The 19,863-nt window shown below is 34.2% G+C and overlaps 1 protein-coding gene across 5 annotated transcripts in view; it reads right to left on the bottom strand.

Moving 5' to 3' along the window:
* Vinc (vinculin) overlaps positions 1–19,863 on the bottom strand; it is a 112,228-nt gene that overhangs the window by 6,193 nt on the left and 86,172 nt on the right. For 2 of the 5 annotated variants that reach the window (XM_068369282.1, XM_068369285.1), the window contains one exon: positions 15,276–15,305. The exons of 2 other annotated variants lie outside the window; for them this stretch is intronic. In XM_068369282.1, the coding sequence (XP_068225383.1) occupies positions 15,276–15,305 (30 nt within the window). Of the gene's footprint in view, positions 1–544; positions 563–15,275; positions 15,306–19,863 lie in introns of all 5 variants that reach the window. One more of the 5 variants, XM_068369283.1, reaches the window with a different exon arrangement.

Here is a 19,863-nt window from a genome sequence, read left to right as displayed (position 1 = left end):
AAAAACATAGGAGAAATGTTGTGATGGATATAGTGAATGTATGAAAGCTAAAATAATTTTTTTTTTTCAAATGATGTCATGCACCTGTAAATATTCTAAACAAAATTATAGATACACCTCACGAGGAATCCAGTTTTCAAAAAGATAGGGTTAAAAACCTTCTCTGTGAAGGGTTATCACACTTGTAATGGAGGAAAATATCATACGGAAGGAATTAAAAAGGAATGATACTGTACTGCAGTTTACACAACCTTACTAATGACACACTTTTTTTTTTTGTTAAATTAATATCAAATAAATTCCGTACCTGCAGTAAGTAAAATCAAATTCACTTATGCCATACCGTAATGTATCTTATTACAATTTGGTAAATGTTAATTTCCAAAAACTAAATACAACACAAACTATGGAACACTAATGTCATGCTATTAGTGTCAAGCAATCGTCAAGAGCTTTTCAAATATCAACAAAGTAAAAGTCCAAAATGATAAAAAGAATGTACTGAACTAATCACACCACTCCAAGCTTTAACAATCATACTTACTGGACCCAATCAGGACCTCTGAAAGGATCACCACGCATGCAGGAGAAAGGACAAAAAGTGTAAGCAATAAATCATCATCGTGATTATATAATTGAAAATAAAACTCTACTTGGAATAATAAAAAAAACAATTGAAGAACTGAAAATCTTCACTTAGTACCGAGCCCAAAATTACAACATTGAAAAACCACTACTGTAACTAAGATATTCTAAAAATTTCAACAAAGTTCATCAGTGCAGAGGAAAGATCAGAGCCTTTATAATATATAAAAGTACAAGTGAACAGGCCATACTCCGAAAGGCATAATCTCATAGTAAGGAGCTACGTTAATATACTGTATTCATATTTTATATCTTGAAGCTTGTATGAATACATCATAAGCAATATACTGTATAGAAGACAAATCTATACAGTATATAAGATACCAAGAGGCATCAACTTTTTTATGTTTGATTTCACCACAAAATCCAGATACCGTATATCATTGTGTAAAAAAAAGCAAACTTCTGTTGACTGTCATTTATACCCTGTCTGTCAAAACTCGAAGGTACAAGCTGTCCACATATACGTATTATAAATCTCATTCGATTATGACACCTTATTTTCTGCATAAACTAAATATAAAACACAATAAGGAAACTAAATACTGGTAGCAATACGGGATACTTAAATGGCATATGAGTCAATACTGTAGTAGTATTGCAAATAAACTTGTATATAGACCACATATAAGCTTTGATAATATATGCTAAATCTATTTTCTTATTTTGATAATTTAACCAGGAATTGTCGGAAGCCAATTTATATTTCAACATTCTCAATGCCGAGCATAACAATTAACATCTTGGCCACACTATGAGAAACTGCTCACTTGAGATAATTTTCATTAAGCAGTCTCGAAGAAGATGAGAATTCCTACTATCAGACTTCCATCATCTATTTCATTTCAATTGCATTATTAAGGCTTTTATGTCCCTAATTTACCCAAAATGAATGATCCAAGAAATATTTAATATAAAATGATACCAAATTTGATAATGTAAACATAATCATCAATATAATTTCTCACAAACACAATATGCTTTTCTAAATACAGTCCAGAATCAAAAGCACTGTCATAAAATATATATTGTTCTGTACTCTAATTTTAAAAACTCAAGTTCTTCCAATCTAATTTCTGAATCATAATTTGCTTCCATCCTTTCTATTCTAAATTAAAAATTCACTAATACACCTGTGCAGGTGTTCCAATCAGAAATATAAGATTAAATAATGAAATGTAAATTCTTCCTGGCAATTGCAAATCTCATTGAAATGTAGATCAAGTATGCAAGCAATTATAAAACCAAATTAAAACGAAATTTTGAAAATAACATTTGATATTTCTTTACGTACTTAAATGATGTTTATACTGCTTCTTACTCAAAGCTTGCTCATATCAGCATTTACCCCATAAAAAAACTCTCTCTCTCGCTCCTTTAACCAGACTTAGGCATCTACTATAGTATCGAGACAATCTAGCAGCTAATGTCAATGACCATGCCGTGGGTAGGCAGTACTGTGTTTTGTCTTAGTCTCAAGGTCGAAACTAGTCCCTATTCTCTTTAAATCACTGGTCGTTAGTAAGGAAGGTTGGCATTTATATGAACATCAGGTGAGTATAGAAATAAAAAAATTATAATCAAAATTCCATTTATTTTCATGAGTCTTCCCCGATGTTCATAATGCCGTTTCTCACACTGATGGAGGTGAATCAGTGAAGGAAGGAGATAGGCCATTTATACACCTAAAATAAACTTACTTAATAACCTAGTCACATCTTTTAGTCTCAAACTAATACTTATAATAATTTGATTCCCCAAATTGTGATCCAAAAGTATGTACAGTAACACTCAATTCTCCACATTGGGTTCCTAAATAGCCCTTCATTACCTAATCACAAATTCATATAACTTTGCCCAACACTTTGCTAAATCAAATATTTAACTCTAAAATTAATCAAAACTTAATTATTAAAAACTCATTTTCATTTGACCTCCTTGCCAATAACTACTATAGCACATAAAGCCCTGCAATTTTGATAAGAAAACCAGGTTTCTTCAAGATAATAGTTAAAAAATTGACTTGGTCTGCTACTGAGTTGATGCCAAAACCCTTTCTAAACAAAGATTCTTGCAAAAATTAACCCTTTTACCCCCCGGCTATTTGGAACTTTACAACCCTTAACCTCCAGGCGTTTTTTTTTTTAAAGCACATTTTGCAATATATATTTTTTAAATTGCTCTAAAAGCCTTAATTTTCATTATAGAGAGGTCAGGTTGGTCTCATTCTTTTGGAAAATGCCTGAGGTTTCTCATAAAGTTATCAAAAATATGCAAAAAAAATGTAAATAGCAGTTTTTTGCAAGGACGTACCAGTACGTCTATGGCGTTGAAGGGATGAGTTTTCTGAAACGTACCAGTACGTCCATTGGGGGTAAAAGGGTTAAAAGATGTAACTGCACTTCTAACACCATGAAATTTAACATTCAAATCTTTCATCAGACTTGAATCCCACTCCTTTTAAGCCTTTGTGACCAAACTTTTAACAAGAGAGGAAATCACATTTTAGGACAGAGGACAGTTTGATATCCTAATACCACTGAGAAAAATGGAGCCACCAGATTCATCCAGCCGAGATTCGGAAGTTGTTTATCCCCTAGTGAGTGATGATGAATGTTCAAATGAATTGGTCTTGTTATGCCATTCGCCTTCCATGATAAAGGATCTTGAACTGATGAAGAAAACTCATTTTTTTTTTTTTTTTTTTTTTTTAGAGATCTTGAAAACATGTCCATATTTTGTTTTCCTCACTAACTCCAAATCTCTGGACACATTGATGAATGCAGAGATCATTTGTTCAGAAGAATCTGGTTTTCATGCTTAAATGACCTGCTAAGGACCTTCATTTTCCTGGGTTAAACTTTGGAAGAAATTATTCTTTTCAAATTTGTTCGAGACTGTAGCATGTCTGCTATTGGGTATAGGAATTTCGACTTTGTTCCCCCTTGTTTTCCCAAATAAGCTAATGCTGGCATTTTATCTTAAAACACTGCCTTGCATTTCCTATCACCACCAGTTCCAGATTTTGAAGGGCCTTGAACACCACTAGAAATTCCAGAGTTGATTCTTGCATCATCCATTTCCTTGACACACTGATAAGATCTAGAGTTGCTCCCCATCCTTTCTGTGAATCATCCATAAACAGAGACACGGCTGAGATCCTCATCTCCAAGGGAACTAACTACCCAGGATAACCGATGATGATCATTCCATGAACTCATCATTGGAATAGAGATTGTGTCAAGATCAAATATCATATTGCAATTCCGATTGAGATGACATTAGAAAAATCTCTAATCTTCAGACGTTCCATCGGATCAAATTTCTTTGAAGGGGTCTTATCTACATCGAAGAGAATGTAGACTTCATTCTTTTGAACTTTTCCAACAAAAGAAAATTCTAAATCATCTTTAGGCTAAATTGGAGTTAGCAGAGTCATCGTGTTCATCATAGACCCCCTGCACTGTTTATCATTGGTCAAATCATGGCAAATGGAGGAAAGGCGTACAGGTCCAGATTAGACTAGTTCTGTATCCGGGTATCAAACATCCATGCTAAAGGATTCGGAACGGGTCAAGAAAAATACCACATAATTTTTGTTTATCAACATTGAAAACATATCCTCAGTTGGTAGTAACCATCAATTTAAAATCTCTAGCCATCTTTATAGTTGCAAAGACCCTTTATTTGGAAGAATCTGATCTTCTCTACCCAACTGATCTGTTATGATGCTCGATTTTCCTGGGATAAAGTGAGGAAAAGAAGACTATTCCCTTCAACTTTGTCCAAGTTAATACTGCTTCGTCTATCCGGTATAGAAATACCAACCTGGTTTCCCACTTTTTCCAAATATAAGCTAATGCTGTCACATCGTCTGATACACCAACTCGCATTCCCTTATTACCTGCAGCCTCTATGAAACATGTATGAACAGAGAGGGGCTTGGAACCCTCAGAATCGTCCTACCAACCAAGTATTTGAAGATGGTTCTTCATCACTGTTTCTTTTTATTCCTAAAGGGAGAATCCTTTGAGATAGACTCGGTAGAAACTTCTCCAAAGTGACCAAGACTCTACACTTTTCAGTAACCGCCTAATTATATTATTTAACCAGAGTCCCTTCCAAAAATGTGTTTAAAAGACAAGAAGTTTCTAAAAGACAAGAAGTTTCCATAAACAACAAAACTCTGATCAATCCATACGAAACAAGATGCTACTGATCATCCTTTAGAGAAACTTGAAGATATTTAAAGAATACAGAAACACACTGTGCCACAGAAATCATACGATATGCCACACCACTGATACAATGGAAGGATTAAAGGGATTCATACGATATGTCCCGTCATTCATACATGAAATAAGCGGTTGATTATATGAGCGCTTACTTCAGAGAGTCCTCTAAAAAAGAGGACTGAATTTTGGAAATGCGAAGGTTTGCAGCAGAATGATGATTAGTAAATACAGTAATTGAGGCTTTAAGAGAGAATCTCAACTGTTACACTATGCACTATTAGAACCCTTGCCAAGTGATGCAATAGAACCACTAGGCAAAACTCGAGGAGTCAGATTGGTCTTGGAAACTGGGCCGATTAGCCTAGACTTTCTGCCTTTGTACGAAGATTCACAGGACTTCTGAGATTGCCCAAAAGAGGCTAAACATAAGAGTTTCTGAACCTTGTCACTATTGAAGCTAGACTTGATGGCTGGAGTGGCATTATAGTCATCATCCCTGCTATAACTAACTACTGTACCCTTGTCTTCTCTGGATTTTCCCCTAAACTAAAAAGTTAGGTTTCTTTTACGTTAAGAACTTTCAATTTGGTCAGCAACCATTTGAACATATTGTCCATAAGAGGAACAGTAAAGCTTTTGCATTCTTTACAATGATTACCTAAATCACAATACTGTACAATACGGCTCCCAGCAATGGACACAAAGAGAGGGCGGATCAGGATTGCCCTTGAACAATTACCGTACCTTGCACAATCTACAGAGTGGTTACTAACAAATTGAAGAGGAGGCAAAGCTTAAAACCCCAAATAACCTAAATAACACTTATCAAACAGGAGAATTCAAAAGAGTAAACACAGTTGATACCGCAAGATTGATGTAGAGACGGAAAAAAAAATAAGACGGTACAGTCTACCAACGACCAAGGTTATTGCCATTAGCCGACAGATTGTCTCCATATTACACTAAAAGCCTAAGCCTATTAAAAGGAAAGAAAATAGGAAACTTTAGTTTTTGTGGGGTAAATGTTTATATATAAACAAACTTTGAGAAAGACTATATAGACATCAGGGGAAGTTCAAGGAAATAATGTATTTACAATACCTTAATTATCTATATTGAGTACATAAATATCTTTCTGATTAAAAATTATTACTAACCACTGGAAGCATAAATTCATAAAGGATTACAGATATTAAATAGCTATCAGTGATGCAAAAAAAATGATAATCTATAATTACAAATTCAATACTCGTCTGGTGTCACACAACTATAGAGTAGTGGAATGTGAAAAGCTACTTTTCATCTCAAATGGATCATTACCAAATTCTAGTTTCAACAAAATGGTGAAATTTACTGACGTACCAGGTTATATTTTATATACAGTAGTCTTCTAATAATATGGAAGATCGTTCAACAATACTCTTAACTTGCAATCTTCACAATAAAATCATTATAAATATTAGAATATAAAACACCACTGAAACCACCCATCTGATTAGAGAAAACCACTCCATCAGTGCTGTCAATGCAAGTTGAATTTCACGCTCCAAATGGTTAACATTTAACAGTTGATCAACCTACACCACACAAATGCTTTTCGTATAAATGACAGATGAAACAAGGGACAACAGTGCACTAAACATTAAAACCCAAACACACGAATTGTTGTGCATATCTGTATGCACATTCACCCATGCAAGTGGATACGTGAGCATATTTCAAATTAACTGGTTAAATATTTGAATATAAGAGCAAATGACATACAGTAATCAAAGTGGTTGAACAACCAGCCAACAAAGATAGCTGAATTATTTATACTGTACACATGAATATGATAAAAACTGGCTCATGAGATGGAGCATCAAATAAAAATAACAATACTGTACTTTTGTCATGACGAAGCATTAGGAAAACTTGAACTTTTCTCAGTTTCACAAGGCTAATTTAAAGACTTGAAAGCCTTACAGGTGAAAGACTCCTTGAAATGCTACTCATCTTATGAGTCACGACAATCTACAGCATGTAGCCCATAATCAATCAAAATATAATTGTACTTTCCATTCGATAAAATCTGTAAATTCTAATTCCTTACCTTCTTCAGACTTCAAATACGGAACAGTACACGCTATAACCTCACAAAAAAATTATCAGGAATTTTTCAAAGGTTTTGTAAATATTGATAATTAAAATTACTAAATATACAGTACACCAAAATAAATATAATTTTATTCGGTGTAAATTTTAGCGTCTTTTTTTAATAAACAGAAAACCTGGATCCCATTATTGATATCATTAAATTATTCTACTCAAAAGTTAACCAATTAGGCGGCATCTTACAAGAATCGACATTTCATATCATATGTACTTCATCAGTTAAAAACTATTTGTCTTAATGATTTCCATATAACAAAAACCATAAATCTTCATAATGAAAGTTTATATTTCTATACTCACCTGATTTTCATATTACTTCTTCTCCAGAAGCTAGTTTTATAGACGTTTAGGGTTGTTGTGGCCTGATTGGTAACGTCTCTGCCTGGTGTTTGCCAGACGGGGGCTCGAGTCCCGCTTAGACTCGTTAGTGCCTTTAGTGTCTGCGACCTTACCTTGGGCACTGATCATTATGGGCAGTCTCTAGGGCAATGTCATTGTCCCTTGCCTCTGCTATTCATGAGTGGCTTTTAAACCTTAAACTTTTAAATGTATCAAAAAGTTTTCCTTTCAAAAATACATGGCTCCCAGTAATATAATGAGACAATTTTGCAGTAATGGTAAGTAGCATACTAATAGTTCCCCATTCTTCAGTTCGTTAGTTGAAAGTGTTCCTTATTTCTTGACATTATAAGTCAGTCAATGGGGAGGCAGGTGGGCATGAATATGAACACCAGGTATAGAAATAAAAAATTTATATGAGATTATTTTTTATTTCTATAAACTCCCATGATGTTGATATTATTGACCACACACTGATGAAGGTGGGACACCAGTGAAGGAAAGAGAGAGGTCAATAAAGTTTGAAATATCACAAATTTTAAGTAATTTGTATTTTTTATAACAGTACTTACCTCGAACTACTTTCTTAGGAGTATCTGGGATCTCCTCCCAACCGACCAGAGTTTTGTGTAGTTTACCCTATACCCATTTTCTATGAGGGGTAACCTCAGGCGGAGTGATACGCGCCCTGAGGCTAACCCTGGGTCAGAGAGCATGCTTTAGTATTCTAGACTCGCTGGGTCTAGAATTTAATGGGAATCTTTATAAAAAAAAAAAAAAAAATAAATAAAAAAAAAAGTTTGCTAATGGTGCTCCAGATCGTTTGTATAACATTTGAAATATCGGAGGAAAAATCACAACAATCTCGTTAGAAATATTTTGAAGGCCGCAGCAGCAGCTCCTATAGGACCTATACGCTACTAATCTTGATAAGAAAGTCGATATTCCTCAAGATAACGTCCATCTAACACCAATCGGGTATGTTATACAAAACAGTTTCTAAAATTCTTTCCCAAGAAAACTTTCTGCCAAAGATTAAGAGATGTAGGATTAACTTCTTGGGTGGATTGATGGAGCGATGAAAGCTCTGGGTGATAGGAGGATAGATGTGAGAGAGGCAAGAGAGCGTGCTAGAAATAGGAATGAATGGCGAGCGATTGTGGTGCAGTTCCGGTAGGCCCTGCTGCTACCTCCGGTTGCCTTTGATGACCGCGGAGTTAGCAGCAGTAAAGGATTCAGCGTTATGAAGCTTCATCTGTGGTGGATAATGGGGGAGGGTGGGCTGTGGTACCCTAGCAGTACCAGCCAAACTCGGTTGACTCCCTTGTCAGGCTAGGAGGAACGTAGAGATGAAAGGTTCCCTTTTTTTCAATTTTCATTTGTTTGATGTCGGCTACCCCCCAAAATTGGGGGAGGTGCCTTGGTATATGTATGTATGTAAGATTAACTTCTAAAGTCTAGAACCTTAATTTTCAAGGTTTATAAAAGATTTGGACCGAAAGTTGAAAAGTTCTTGAGCCAAAAACCATCAATAAAAAATGACACTGCCCTTGAACAGAGGACAAATTGACATTCTAAGCTCATTTAGTCAATTTGGGGCATTACCAGCAATATCTATACTTTGTTCAAAATATACTGAACATCTCTTAATACACAAGAACTGCTCTTCTCAGATGAAATACTTACAACCATTTCAATGAGTGGAAGTGAAAAAGACGTATACCAGAGGAACTCAACTCGGTAAGGGTTCTGTAAAACCCTCACTGAAGGAACACTGTCATTATGACTACTAAACTCTACAATGAAAGTTAGGTTAGCATACGCAACTAGGCAAGATTTACCACCTACCAGAAAAGGCTCAATTTTCTTCTCATATTAGATATTTGATATTTAATCGATATGATAGGTAGAGAAAATAAAGGTAGGTAAGCGAGTATTGGCATGTCACATCGTTATGAACTCCACAAAATACAACCACTTTTGCTCTGTAATTCCCCAAGAACAAAAAATTACTTTCCTCAGCTATTATTAGAGATGAACAGCAGCCGTTTTTATTACAACGTAGAAACTTTACCGCTTTGCAATTTATATTCTCTGGTTCCATAAACACTAAACTGAAACATAATTCTTAATAGGAACCATGAAATATCTTACTCCTCACAACATCTATTTAAAACTTAAGTGCTTTTCACGAGAAGGAAAGCTAACCAAACAAGTAGGTATTAAATTAAAATACAATATAAATTGATCACAACTAGGAAGGGCGATACACGTCTTGATGAAACACTATGATGGAAAAAAAATTAAAAAAAAAGGGAAAGTCTTAGCATGCTACTTATCATTAACTGCTAGATTGTCTTATGAGGGCAATGTACCTTTTGATAGGAAAGAAAATGGGGGAAAATATATAAATTTTTTGGGAAAACGATAAAATAAGCTTCTGGAGAAGAAGTAATATGATCACCAGGGGAGATTCATAGAAATAATGTATGTATGCAAGTGTGTATTTCTCAAAAGCTTAAAAGTATTTCAACAGTGTTGTAACAACCAATACTTTCGCTCTATGCAAGGAAAGCTACGTGACTTTTATTCGATCTTGGTTACATGTTCTGCACACTATAACAGCTTGAATATTTGAATAACTATTGAAATAAGCTTTTGAAATAATGCTGGAGATAGGTTCTGCAGACCTTATTTCCCAGAGCCTTCAACCATCTTTTTCCTTTAGTTGGAATTAACAATTTTAATAATGTAATTACTTGTTTCTATACTCACCTGACATTTATATTGCTTCTCTCTTAAATATGAATAAATAATTCAGTCACTATTAGGTATTATGTCCTGTAATATTCCCTGAGAACTATTTACAGTTTACTGAAATAGTTTCAATGAAATGCTTATTTTCTTTCATTTGTCTAAATGAAACATCTTTCAAAGTATTGCAAGTAGTTTTCTAGTTTTCATAATTGTTATTGTTTCAGATTTTTAAACATAATGCATTATTATTATGCGATGAAAAAATTATGCGAGTAATTTGTAAATAAACATTACCCTGTAGGTGACAGAAAAGTGGCAGCTCCTCAAGGATATGTGAAAAGTCCATTCAAGTATGGTAGAGGTGCCAGCTAAATTGTCAGAAAAGAACTGTAACTTGTAAACTTCATTTCAGCCGCAACCTAACCCACTGCAGCTGTCCTAGTATTGACCTCTTACAAATCCTGTGCTTACTAATGTTTTAGTATGTAAAGATTGTAACAACCACAGTCTCCATAGAAAGGAAAACCTATAGTCTCATGGTTACTCATTGGTTTCAAGTTCAAAAATGAAATTACTTTCACATTTTGTTTTTTGTTTTTTTTACAAACCTAAGTGCATTTAGTTCTATGAAGCATACACTTGCACTGCCAGTTCATAAGAGGTTGACTATTCCATCCCTCCTTACCAATCTACAGGTCTTTTTCAATATTGCATAATCTAGAGTGATATTAAAATGCACATCTTGATGGTATCTACAGAGGAAAAGATTAAGTGCTTTAAGCAAATCCTCAAACAAAGACTTGGCCATCTCTTGAGTCAGCATTTGGCTTGTTTAAATTCTTTCATGTATATGCCTTTTTATCCAAAGGAAAAATAAACATTCCATTTTAACATAGATCATGCCTCTTTTCACATTAACTGTGGAAGTTTTAGATGACTGAGTATATTCAGTAACATATTGAACAATGCAGGCTTTAGTGTGAATGATGTGGACACCGTTGCTCGAGCCAGGCCTAAGGCACGTGCAATATTTATCACCTTTTTACCCTTTTCATATGAAATTATAATGTGTAATTTACCTTGCATTGTTATGACATGCCTCTTAGATTCCCTAGCTTTAACTTTTGGGGGGATGTGGCTAAAATATACGAAGATAAAAAAGGATAACAGAAAACTCTTGCAAACAACAAAGGCTCTTAGACAATAGACCTTTTTCCAACCAGAACAAGCAGGAAGCTGTTCGAAACTTGTCACTTTGCATTCGTTTCGTGTTTTTTTTTTAATAAAATAATACTTGTTTCGAGTTTTTAGTGAGATACTTTAGCTTACCCTTTCGTTTCTTCATTAATAGTCATAAATAGAGCATTGAACATGTCATACTGTTAATAACCCCTCAAGAAATAGTTGTTTGACTAAATAAAGTACCGAAGCCAACAGTACTTTAGTCAGGATAAAGTTCCACACTAGAACCTGTTCTGCATGCCTTCTAGAAAGATCGAAAGTTTCCAGAAGTAGCGTATGTTTTCCTTCATACATATAGGATAATTATAATACTTGATGCTTATACTATGCATACTTACACCTATCATAATGAATGTACTGTAAGTATTTATTAATTCTAAAAATAGAATTTCCTTGCCATTTTTCACTGTTATTGTTTGATGTAGAGAACGATGTAAGGTCATGTAAAACAATGTAATGAGATTTTACCTTCAAATTTGATATTTAAGAATGACCAACATAGAGTAGGAACTGACATATGTCAAACTGATGTATAGCTTTACAGATATTCAAATACTGAGGATATCTTTATAGATACAGTATGCAAATAACAATGATTCCTTCACAACCAGTGTACAGTATAAGCTCAGTAAATGAGGTCTCATCTCCAGCTGTCTTAACCCTTTTACCCCCAGGCTCTTTGGAAATTTCCAACCCTTAACCCCCAAGGGGTTATATTTTCCCCAGCACATTTTGCAGCATATTTTCTTTAAATTGCTCTAACAGCCTTAATTTTTGTCATAGAGAGGTCAGGTTGGTCTCATTCTCTTGGAAAATGCCTGAATTTTCTTAAAAAATTATCAAAAATATGAAAAAATAAATTTTTATAGCATTTTTTTGCATGGACGTACTGGTACGTCCATGGGGGTAAAGGGATGGCTTTTGTGAAACGTACCAGTACGTCCTTTGGGGGTAAAAGGGTTAAAATACTTGCCAGGCTCCTTGGAGTCTACTTTGAGATCTGAGTGATTCTGAGAGGAACCAAGCCTTGATTGCTTTGCAGATGGAACCTCCACGTCCGTGTCCGTTCAAGAGGGAAGCAGAATGATAATGAGGTTCACGACACAAAGGAGAAATACGTCTCCTGGGGAGAAAGAGCTGGAACAAGAATCCAAAGACCCCTCACTTCGGGCAAACGCCCCCCAAAACAAGACCCCTCACTTCGGGAAAGGCCCTCACCTGTTTAAGGAAGACAAGCCACAAGAAGAACTGTAGCAATCCATCTCAAAAGTGTAAACAGAGAACTCTCAGGTTCAAGCTGCCATGAGGGAACTGGTAGAAAATCTAAAATTCATCCTGGTAGGTTCCTTGTCTGAAGAGTCCTTCAAGTTATGGAGAACCTAGGCCTACAATAATCCTTCCTACTTTTGGACACTTAGCTAGTGTTTCTTCCCTTTCCCAAAAGAGCAGGGGAGCCCACACTTTTTGCACAGGCGGATAAGGGTTGTACTTGGTACAAAAAGTATCAGGAGAGATCACACTTTTTGCACGGGTGGATAAGGCCATACTTGGGACTGAACTTCCTGGAAGGAGACTCATCCTGATGGCTTGGAGGAAGGTGACTTGCATATCATCTTCCAACTAAAGCTCTTTATTTGTAACCTATGCTATGAAGAATTGTTGCTTGTAGTGGAGGCCCTGGAAGTTCCACCTTGCTTCTGGAGTTCTTTGTTTCGTAGTGGGCTGTTGAGACATGACGCACGGATGTACAGGGAGAAATTTGCATTTGGGGAAAGGAAGAGAGACGGAAAAAACAGAATAACAGAATGACAAACCCCTCACAGGGGCTCAGAGGCATCTTAGCAGACTACGACTGCATCGAGCTAAGATAATAATAAAGAATCTCTCCACTGACCAGATTCTTACCCTGCTGAACCCTGTCATTGTCAGTGAAAGGTCAAACCAAGTGGAAGAACTTAGACAAACAAGAAATAAAATCGGTTTGCCTTAAAATAACAGAAGAGAGATGTTATTGAAATGACAAGCGGAGTGCAGTAAATAAGGAAATACCTAGGATTCTGAATAAAACTCCTCAGATGAACAGAAGAAAATGTTGGTAGATTTCTTAAGAGAAGTAAAAAATTTATAACAAATATAGCACACAGAGAAAACTGAAGACTAAAAAGATAGAATGCAAAAAGTTGAATGATACAAGTAGGACTTGATGAAGACTAGGGAAAAGCTATGTTTTCTATCTCAGTTGCACAAGAGAATCAAACAGAAAACTCAGCAGTTCAGGCCAAGCACACCATGGGTGTTTGCTTTGGCCATTTCTGATACAACTAGTGAAATTTTATGATGGATAATGGTAACACGTGATTAATGGGTTATACGGCACAGAAAAATGGAGCTTAAAATACATTACCATTGCTTTTACTATAATTTGAATATTTCAACCAAAGTAAGTTGACACCAATGTCAGACAAGAAACAGCGTTTCTTATGCTAACTGCTGCCTCTCGTTACCCTTGAAAAATAACTTCCACAAAAAAAAAAAAAAAAAAAATTACTGCAAAGAATGGGAATTCTAGTGTTTCCTTCACTTGCTAATAGAAAAGTTGATGTTTGAAAGACTTCGCGTGTAATCTTATTTTACAATTCACACATTCACACAAATTCAAATTTCACTTCCATCAACAATACATGACCCTTTTGTAAGAAGCCAATGGCCTTGACTGAATATCATAGGGAACACTAAATACTTACTCTAAAACTGTAAATATTTCAACTAGAAATAGTATTGGTCTTCCTGGAAAAATTATAAAGAGCAAAAACCCATTATAATTTGTTTTAATAACAAAATTTAAAAAATTCACGCATGCAATGATTTGCATAATTACCAGGATCTGAAGCAAAAAAACATTTTAAGTCAAGTACCATAAACATTATTATATAGAAAACCAAAAGCAATACATAAAAGCTCTCTTTTAAAGAGTATTTAAAATGGGTTACAATTAAATCCCACATATCTGTAAATTGAATACATTAACATGACTAAGCAGGGAAAAAGACACGATTTAAAAAAAACTTACTGTAGGCCAAAGCACAGCTATTTTTAAGGAATACAAAATCCTAAATGCAGTTACAAACATTTCGGAAAACCCGCACTCTGACTTCAAACTGCCATACAAGTACTCTGCTTCATCCTCCAATCTTTGACGATGAATCAAAATCAAAATTTCATGCATATATCCATTTACTACTGAACCTCATCCAAACTTGCCCAAACTCTCCACATAAATAGAACCTATGTCATGCTCTAGATACACAACTACATATTGCAATACCTTTCAATAATGAAACAAAATGTTTACACATGTACTGTATACTGCATAAATAACCTTGGTAACTTGTTAATGGTGAGCATTCCCTAATAAATTAACAACTTCAAATAAATGTGATAGCTCAAAGAAATGATTCTATGGGAAGTAACAAAGATGTTGGGATGGCGGGGAACAATACAGTGATGTAAAATTTATGCTGTTAGCATGCTGGTAATTTTTCAGGGATTCTTGTTAAAGTGAATAAGCACTGGCAGCAACTTGGATAGACAAATTTTAAATACTATCAGTTAATAATTACACTTTTAAATTTTTCTAATACTTTTCTATGAAAATCAAAAGCTAATACGCATAAAAAAATCTTTTGATGCCGTTCAAATATTTAAGAAACGAATGCAAAATCGAAACCCGTAAGTTGACTTCCTTAAAGGCACCTTAAGTAAACATTAAGGAAATCATTCGTTTGAAAGTAAACAAGAATCCCTGCTTGCCAATTGGATTAACAACCTACAGCAGGTGGGGGGAAAATATATTATGAGTGAGAGGCATCCACATAACAAGGCAAATCAACACAATATCTTTACCGATCTCCGACTCACGACGTGGGAAGCACTCTGTGTTATGGGGTGGGAAAAAAAAAGCAAAATGACAAATGTTAAGCATACAACAAAGATCCTTAGTAAAAATAAAAAAAGTTAACAAAATGACTGTTATCATTAGTAAAGTGATACTAAGTGTCAGCACTAATCTTAAAAGACTTCACATTTTAGTGGATATCAAAATACTATTTACAAATGGCTTGTTACTATGTTAGGAAGGGTCTCTGACAAACAACCGATCATAACTAAACCAGAACCCTGCAGTTATGATTTACAACCGTTTTGTTTTAAATTTCATGACGTCACATTCTACAAGTAGAAACTGAAGACAAATTGAAAAAACGAGAGAGGCCTGAAAACTCATAAAATAAAACATTTCCAAAGTCCAGAGTATGCAAACACACAAGTTACTTCCATCCTGTCACCATAAAGTATAGGATATTTGTTAGCTATGGTATGATGTTTAGGAGCCCTTAATTTCTCATGCCACCTTTTTAATATTTTTAAAGCCTCGCTTAAGGAATTATCAGAGGGGGATAGAAAATTATTTTCCCATTTATTTGTTTACAAATTTCTATAGATAAAACTATATTACTAGGCATTCCTCTCCTTCAAAATCTTGATACTTCTGAATTATATACTTTTCATTAACCTACACTCTGACAATAAATGAATTAATCAATATTAATCTTTATGTAGCTAAAAAATTAGTAAAGTTCAACTTATGACTATTATTATGTAGCTTAATTAGCTCGCAGAATCTAAAGACTGTACATTACTATCTTAGGCTTGGCCTAATACTTTGTCTTGAACTGCCAAATCAAAAAATATAAGCCAAATACGATCTTCCTACATTTTACTTAGGCTTGGCATTTTTGATGCCATCTATTATGTCTTAAATCTGAACTATCAAAAGTTGTTCATACTTCAATGCAACGATATATATTTACAGACTAGGGTACATTTCTATCGGTATAAAATTCCTTGTATCTTATAGCTACATTCAACTTCAACAGTAAAGTACTGCTATTTGTTATATACAATTTTAATTTGTGGTACTAAAGACAAACCCTTTGGTTCATTATCAAGGGTCGAATAATTTGAATTCATGATCTGCTTAGAATGAATAGCAATTATAGACATTGGCGAAAGTAAAACTTATCTAATACAGGAAATAATTAAATGCAAGGTATATGGCTCTTTAACCTAAAAAATAAACACTTTTAACCTCACTTTCCCTTTTTCAAATTAGATATGATATACACACATACATTGCCCGGCTACTACCAACTATATGTGCACTAGTATTAGGACATATAAATCAAAATCTTTCAGTCAAATTTAAATCTTGGTTGCAACGCAAATTCTGACAATTTTTTTTCAAAGTAAATAAACAAGAGCTAATTTAGCTGTAACATAGATTTCATATTCTTTTTTTTAAAAGGCTTATCAACAAAGTAGAGTTACTGAGGCAATTATTCAACTTATATCAACTAGTGATATACTTCTGAATATTTTGATTTGCCTAAATTTACCTAACTTGATTACGATCATTATAAATATATTCATTTTTTCTATTCAATAATTCCGTAGCCTTATCAGGCTACCCAAACCAGGATTAAGTCCAACTTAAAGTATCAAGATATCCCAAAATACAAAACTATTTAATACCCTTACAATATTCTGAGCTTTCAAGCTCATATCCTCCCTTATAAGGTAACCATTGCCTCGAGAGAGAAAAAAAAAAAAAAAAAAAAAACTTAATATGATTGGTTCCTGTTATTTTGAGGACCTTAAAACTACTGTAATCTGCTTAATTATAGACCCATAAATCCAAGGGAGATGTTCAGCCATATGTTAAAAGTTATATAAGTAGTGAAAGCTAACCAGCACCACACCTTCACTTTAATAATTTAACCATTTATTATTATTTCATGATTTAAATTATGGTTAAATGTGATATCAACATCAATGCAATAAAAAGCTGTTAACCTTTTTACCCCCAGGCTATTTGGAACTTTCCAACCCTTAACCCCCAGGGGTTATTTTTTTTCAAGCACATTTTGCAGTATATATTTCTTAAATTGCTCTAACAGCCTTAATTTTCGTCATAGAGAGGTCAGATTGGTCTCATTCTCTTGGAAAATGCCTGAAGTTTCTCAAAAAATTATCAAAAATATACAAAAAAAATTGTAAATAGCAGTTTTTTGCAAGGACGTACCAGTACATCCATGGGGGTAAAGGGATGTGTTTTGTGAAACGTACCAGTACGTCCTTTGGGGGTAAAAGGGTTGAGAGAAAATAAGAGTCGATTCCTGGTTTTTTAAAATGCAAGTCAACTTCTGAATACTGTATACTTATTTACTTTCCAACTATCAAGCTTAACAAATATCCCTTACAATACAGAAAGGTACATGTTCAACTCTTCATGTATGCAAAATCCTTGGACTGGAAAGAGCGAGACTTCATATAGTGTTGAAGGTTAAAAACAAAATATCTGCAGATCATCCGAATGAAGTTCTTAAGAGGGAAGTTTTGCCAAATTCTGATGTCAAACAATTTAGCATACGGTTTAATAAAGAATGCGAAGAGACATCAGAGTACGTCTTAGCGCTAAAGCCGAGCTGGAATGGGTGGTTTTCAAGTTTTCACAACCTAGTTCTTTTTTTTTTTAATACTGAAAGATCCAGAGCTCAATAACTTGAGTTTTATTATTATACAGTTGAATCAATTATCATGGTTCCTTCGGATTTCAATTGTGTGGCACTGGGTACCCACGCAAAAAAATCTTGACATGATAACTACAAGTATAATTTCCTTATGATGGTGTTCCTTGTTTAAAAAGGTTATCAATATTCTAATTTTTTTACTAATGAATTTTAATTGGACCTCTTTTAAGCAATAATTATTCTTGATTAACAATCTCATTTACTTATGAATTGCATGTTTCTATCAAATCTCCTTTAATTTTAAATTCTTTTATTTTCTTATTCAATTGCAGTACCATAATTTTGTTGGCTTTCCTCTTCAAAGAGGTTATATATCCGACGAGTTTCGTTCTCTCCTTTCTAGTGCATAAATTTCCATCTGGTCTAGGTCCTCACCAATGTTTATAACTCAATGGTCTATGCCTTCCAAAAATATTTCCATCTTTGAGATAATGTTTTTTCAAGCCTCAGAAAATATCTTGTTACTATCCTACCACATATGATGCAATCTTTGATTTGATTGTCAAGGAAGATGAATACAGTAATGGGAAAGTTTCTGAATTATTATGAATAATGAGAAATTTATCTAAGGAATCTAGAGAAGCAGTCATTGATACATTAACTAGAATGTATGAAAACATGATAAGAAACAATGGGACAGAACAAAAACACAAAACTACAACAGTAAAAGTAATATTAAAATGAAAAAGGAAGAATTTACAGTGTGAAGTTTATAAAAGAAATAGATCGCTAAAGATGATATGAATCAACAAGAAATGTCTGTTTGGTTTCCTGCTAAGGAAAAGCATCATGCATAAAGCAGCAGGTTATATCATAAGTATTGAGGACTATGATAAGGAATTTGACTGGTCCACCGACGGCAGAGTACCAGCACATGTAATCATATGTGTATTATAAAATTAGAGTATGCTAAGTAGACTAAATGAGCAATTACGGTATTGCATAGTAATACAAGATCTATATTAAAGACTGTTCAAGATATGTGAGAAGATAATGTAGTTTACGATATAAGAAAAATATTACAAGATTAATGTTGATATCCATTGAGGTTATCATCATAGTTATAGAAAAAGCTTCAAAGGACAGCAGAAAAGAAGACCCTGGTGGCTGATAAGTGTAGATAACATTAAAACAAAAATAAATGTTTGAAAAAGTATGTTTTTTTTAAATTATAAAATTGGTGGCTCAAGTAAACAATACTTAAAAACCAGTAGAAGCAAATCAAAAAGAGACTTGTCAGGGGAGTGTAAAGTATGGTTATTTTGGAGTGGTATAAAGATGAATATATGTGCAACAAGAGTAACCATCACTGGATATAATCAGGTTACAACAAAGAAAAGGACATCACATTAGTAAACAGTACTAGAATTTATCATGTGGAATACCAGTACTGTCTCAACACAGTGGATGAATGGGTACCTACAAATAATAATGAGGATACGTTACTGTATTCTGAAAAGGTGTGGCTATACGTGACTATTGTGAAAAGGTGTGACTATACATACATGACTATTCTAAACAGGTGTGACTATACATTACTGTACTCTGAAAAGGTATGACTATACATTACTGTATTCTGAAAAGGTGTGACTAGACATTACTGTATTCTGAAGAGGTGTGACTATGCATTACTGTATTCTGAAAAGGTGTAACTAAACATTACTCTATTCTGAAAAGGTGTGACTAAACATTACTCTATTCTGAAAAGGTGTGACTATACATTACTGTATTCTGAAAGGGGGTGACTATACATTACTGTATTCTGAAAAGGTGTGACTATATATTACTGTATTCTGAAAAGGTTTGACTATGCATTACTGTATTCTGAAAAGGTGTGACTATGC

The sequence above is a fragment of the Palaemon carinicauda genome, unplaced genomic scaffold (assembly GCF_036898095.1).
Source record: "Palaemon carinicauda isolate YSFRI2023 unplaced genomic scaffold, ASM3689809v2 scaffold47, whole genome shotgun sequence".
Classification (NCBI taxonomy): domain Eukaryota; kingdom Metazoa; phylum Arthropoda; class Malacostraca; order Decapoda; family Palaemonidae; genus Palaemon; species Palaemon carinicauda.
This window is presented reverse-complemented; position numbering and strand designations above follow the sequence as displayed.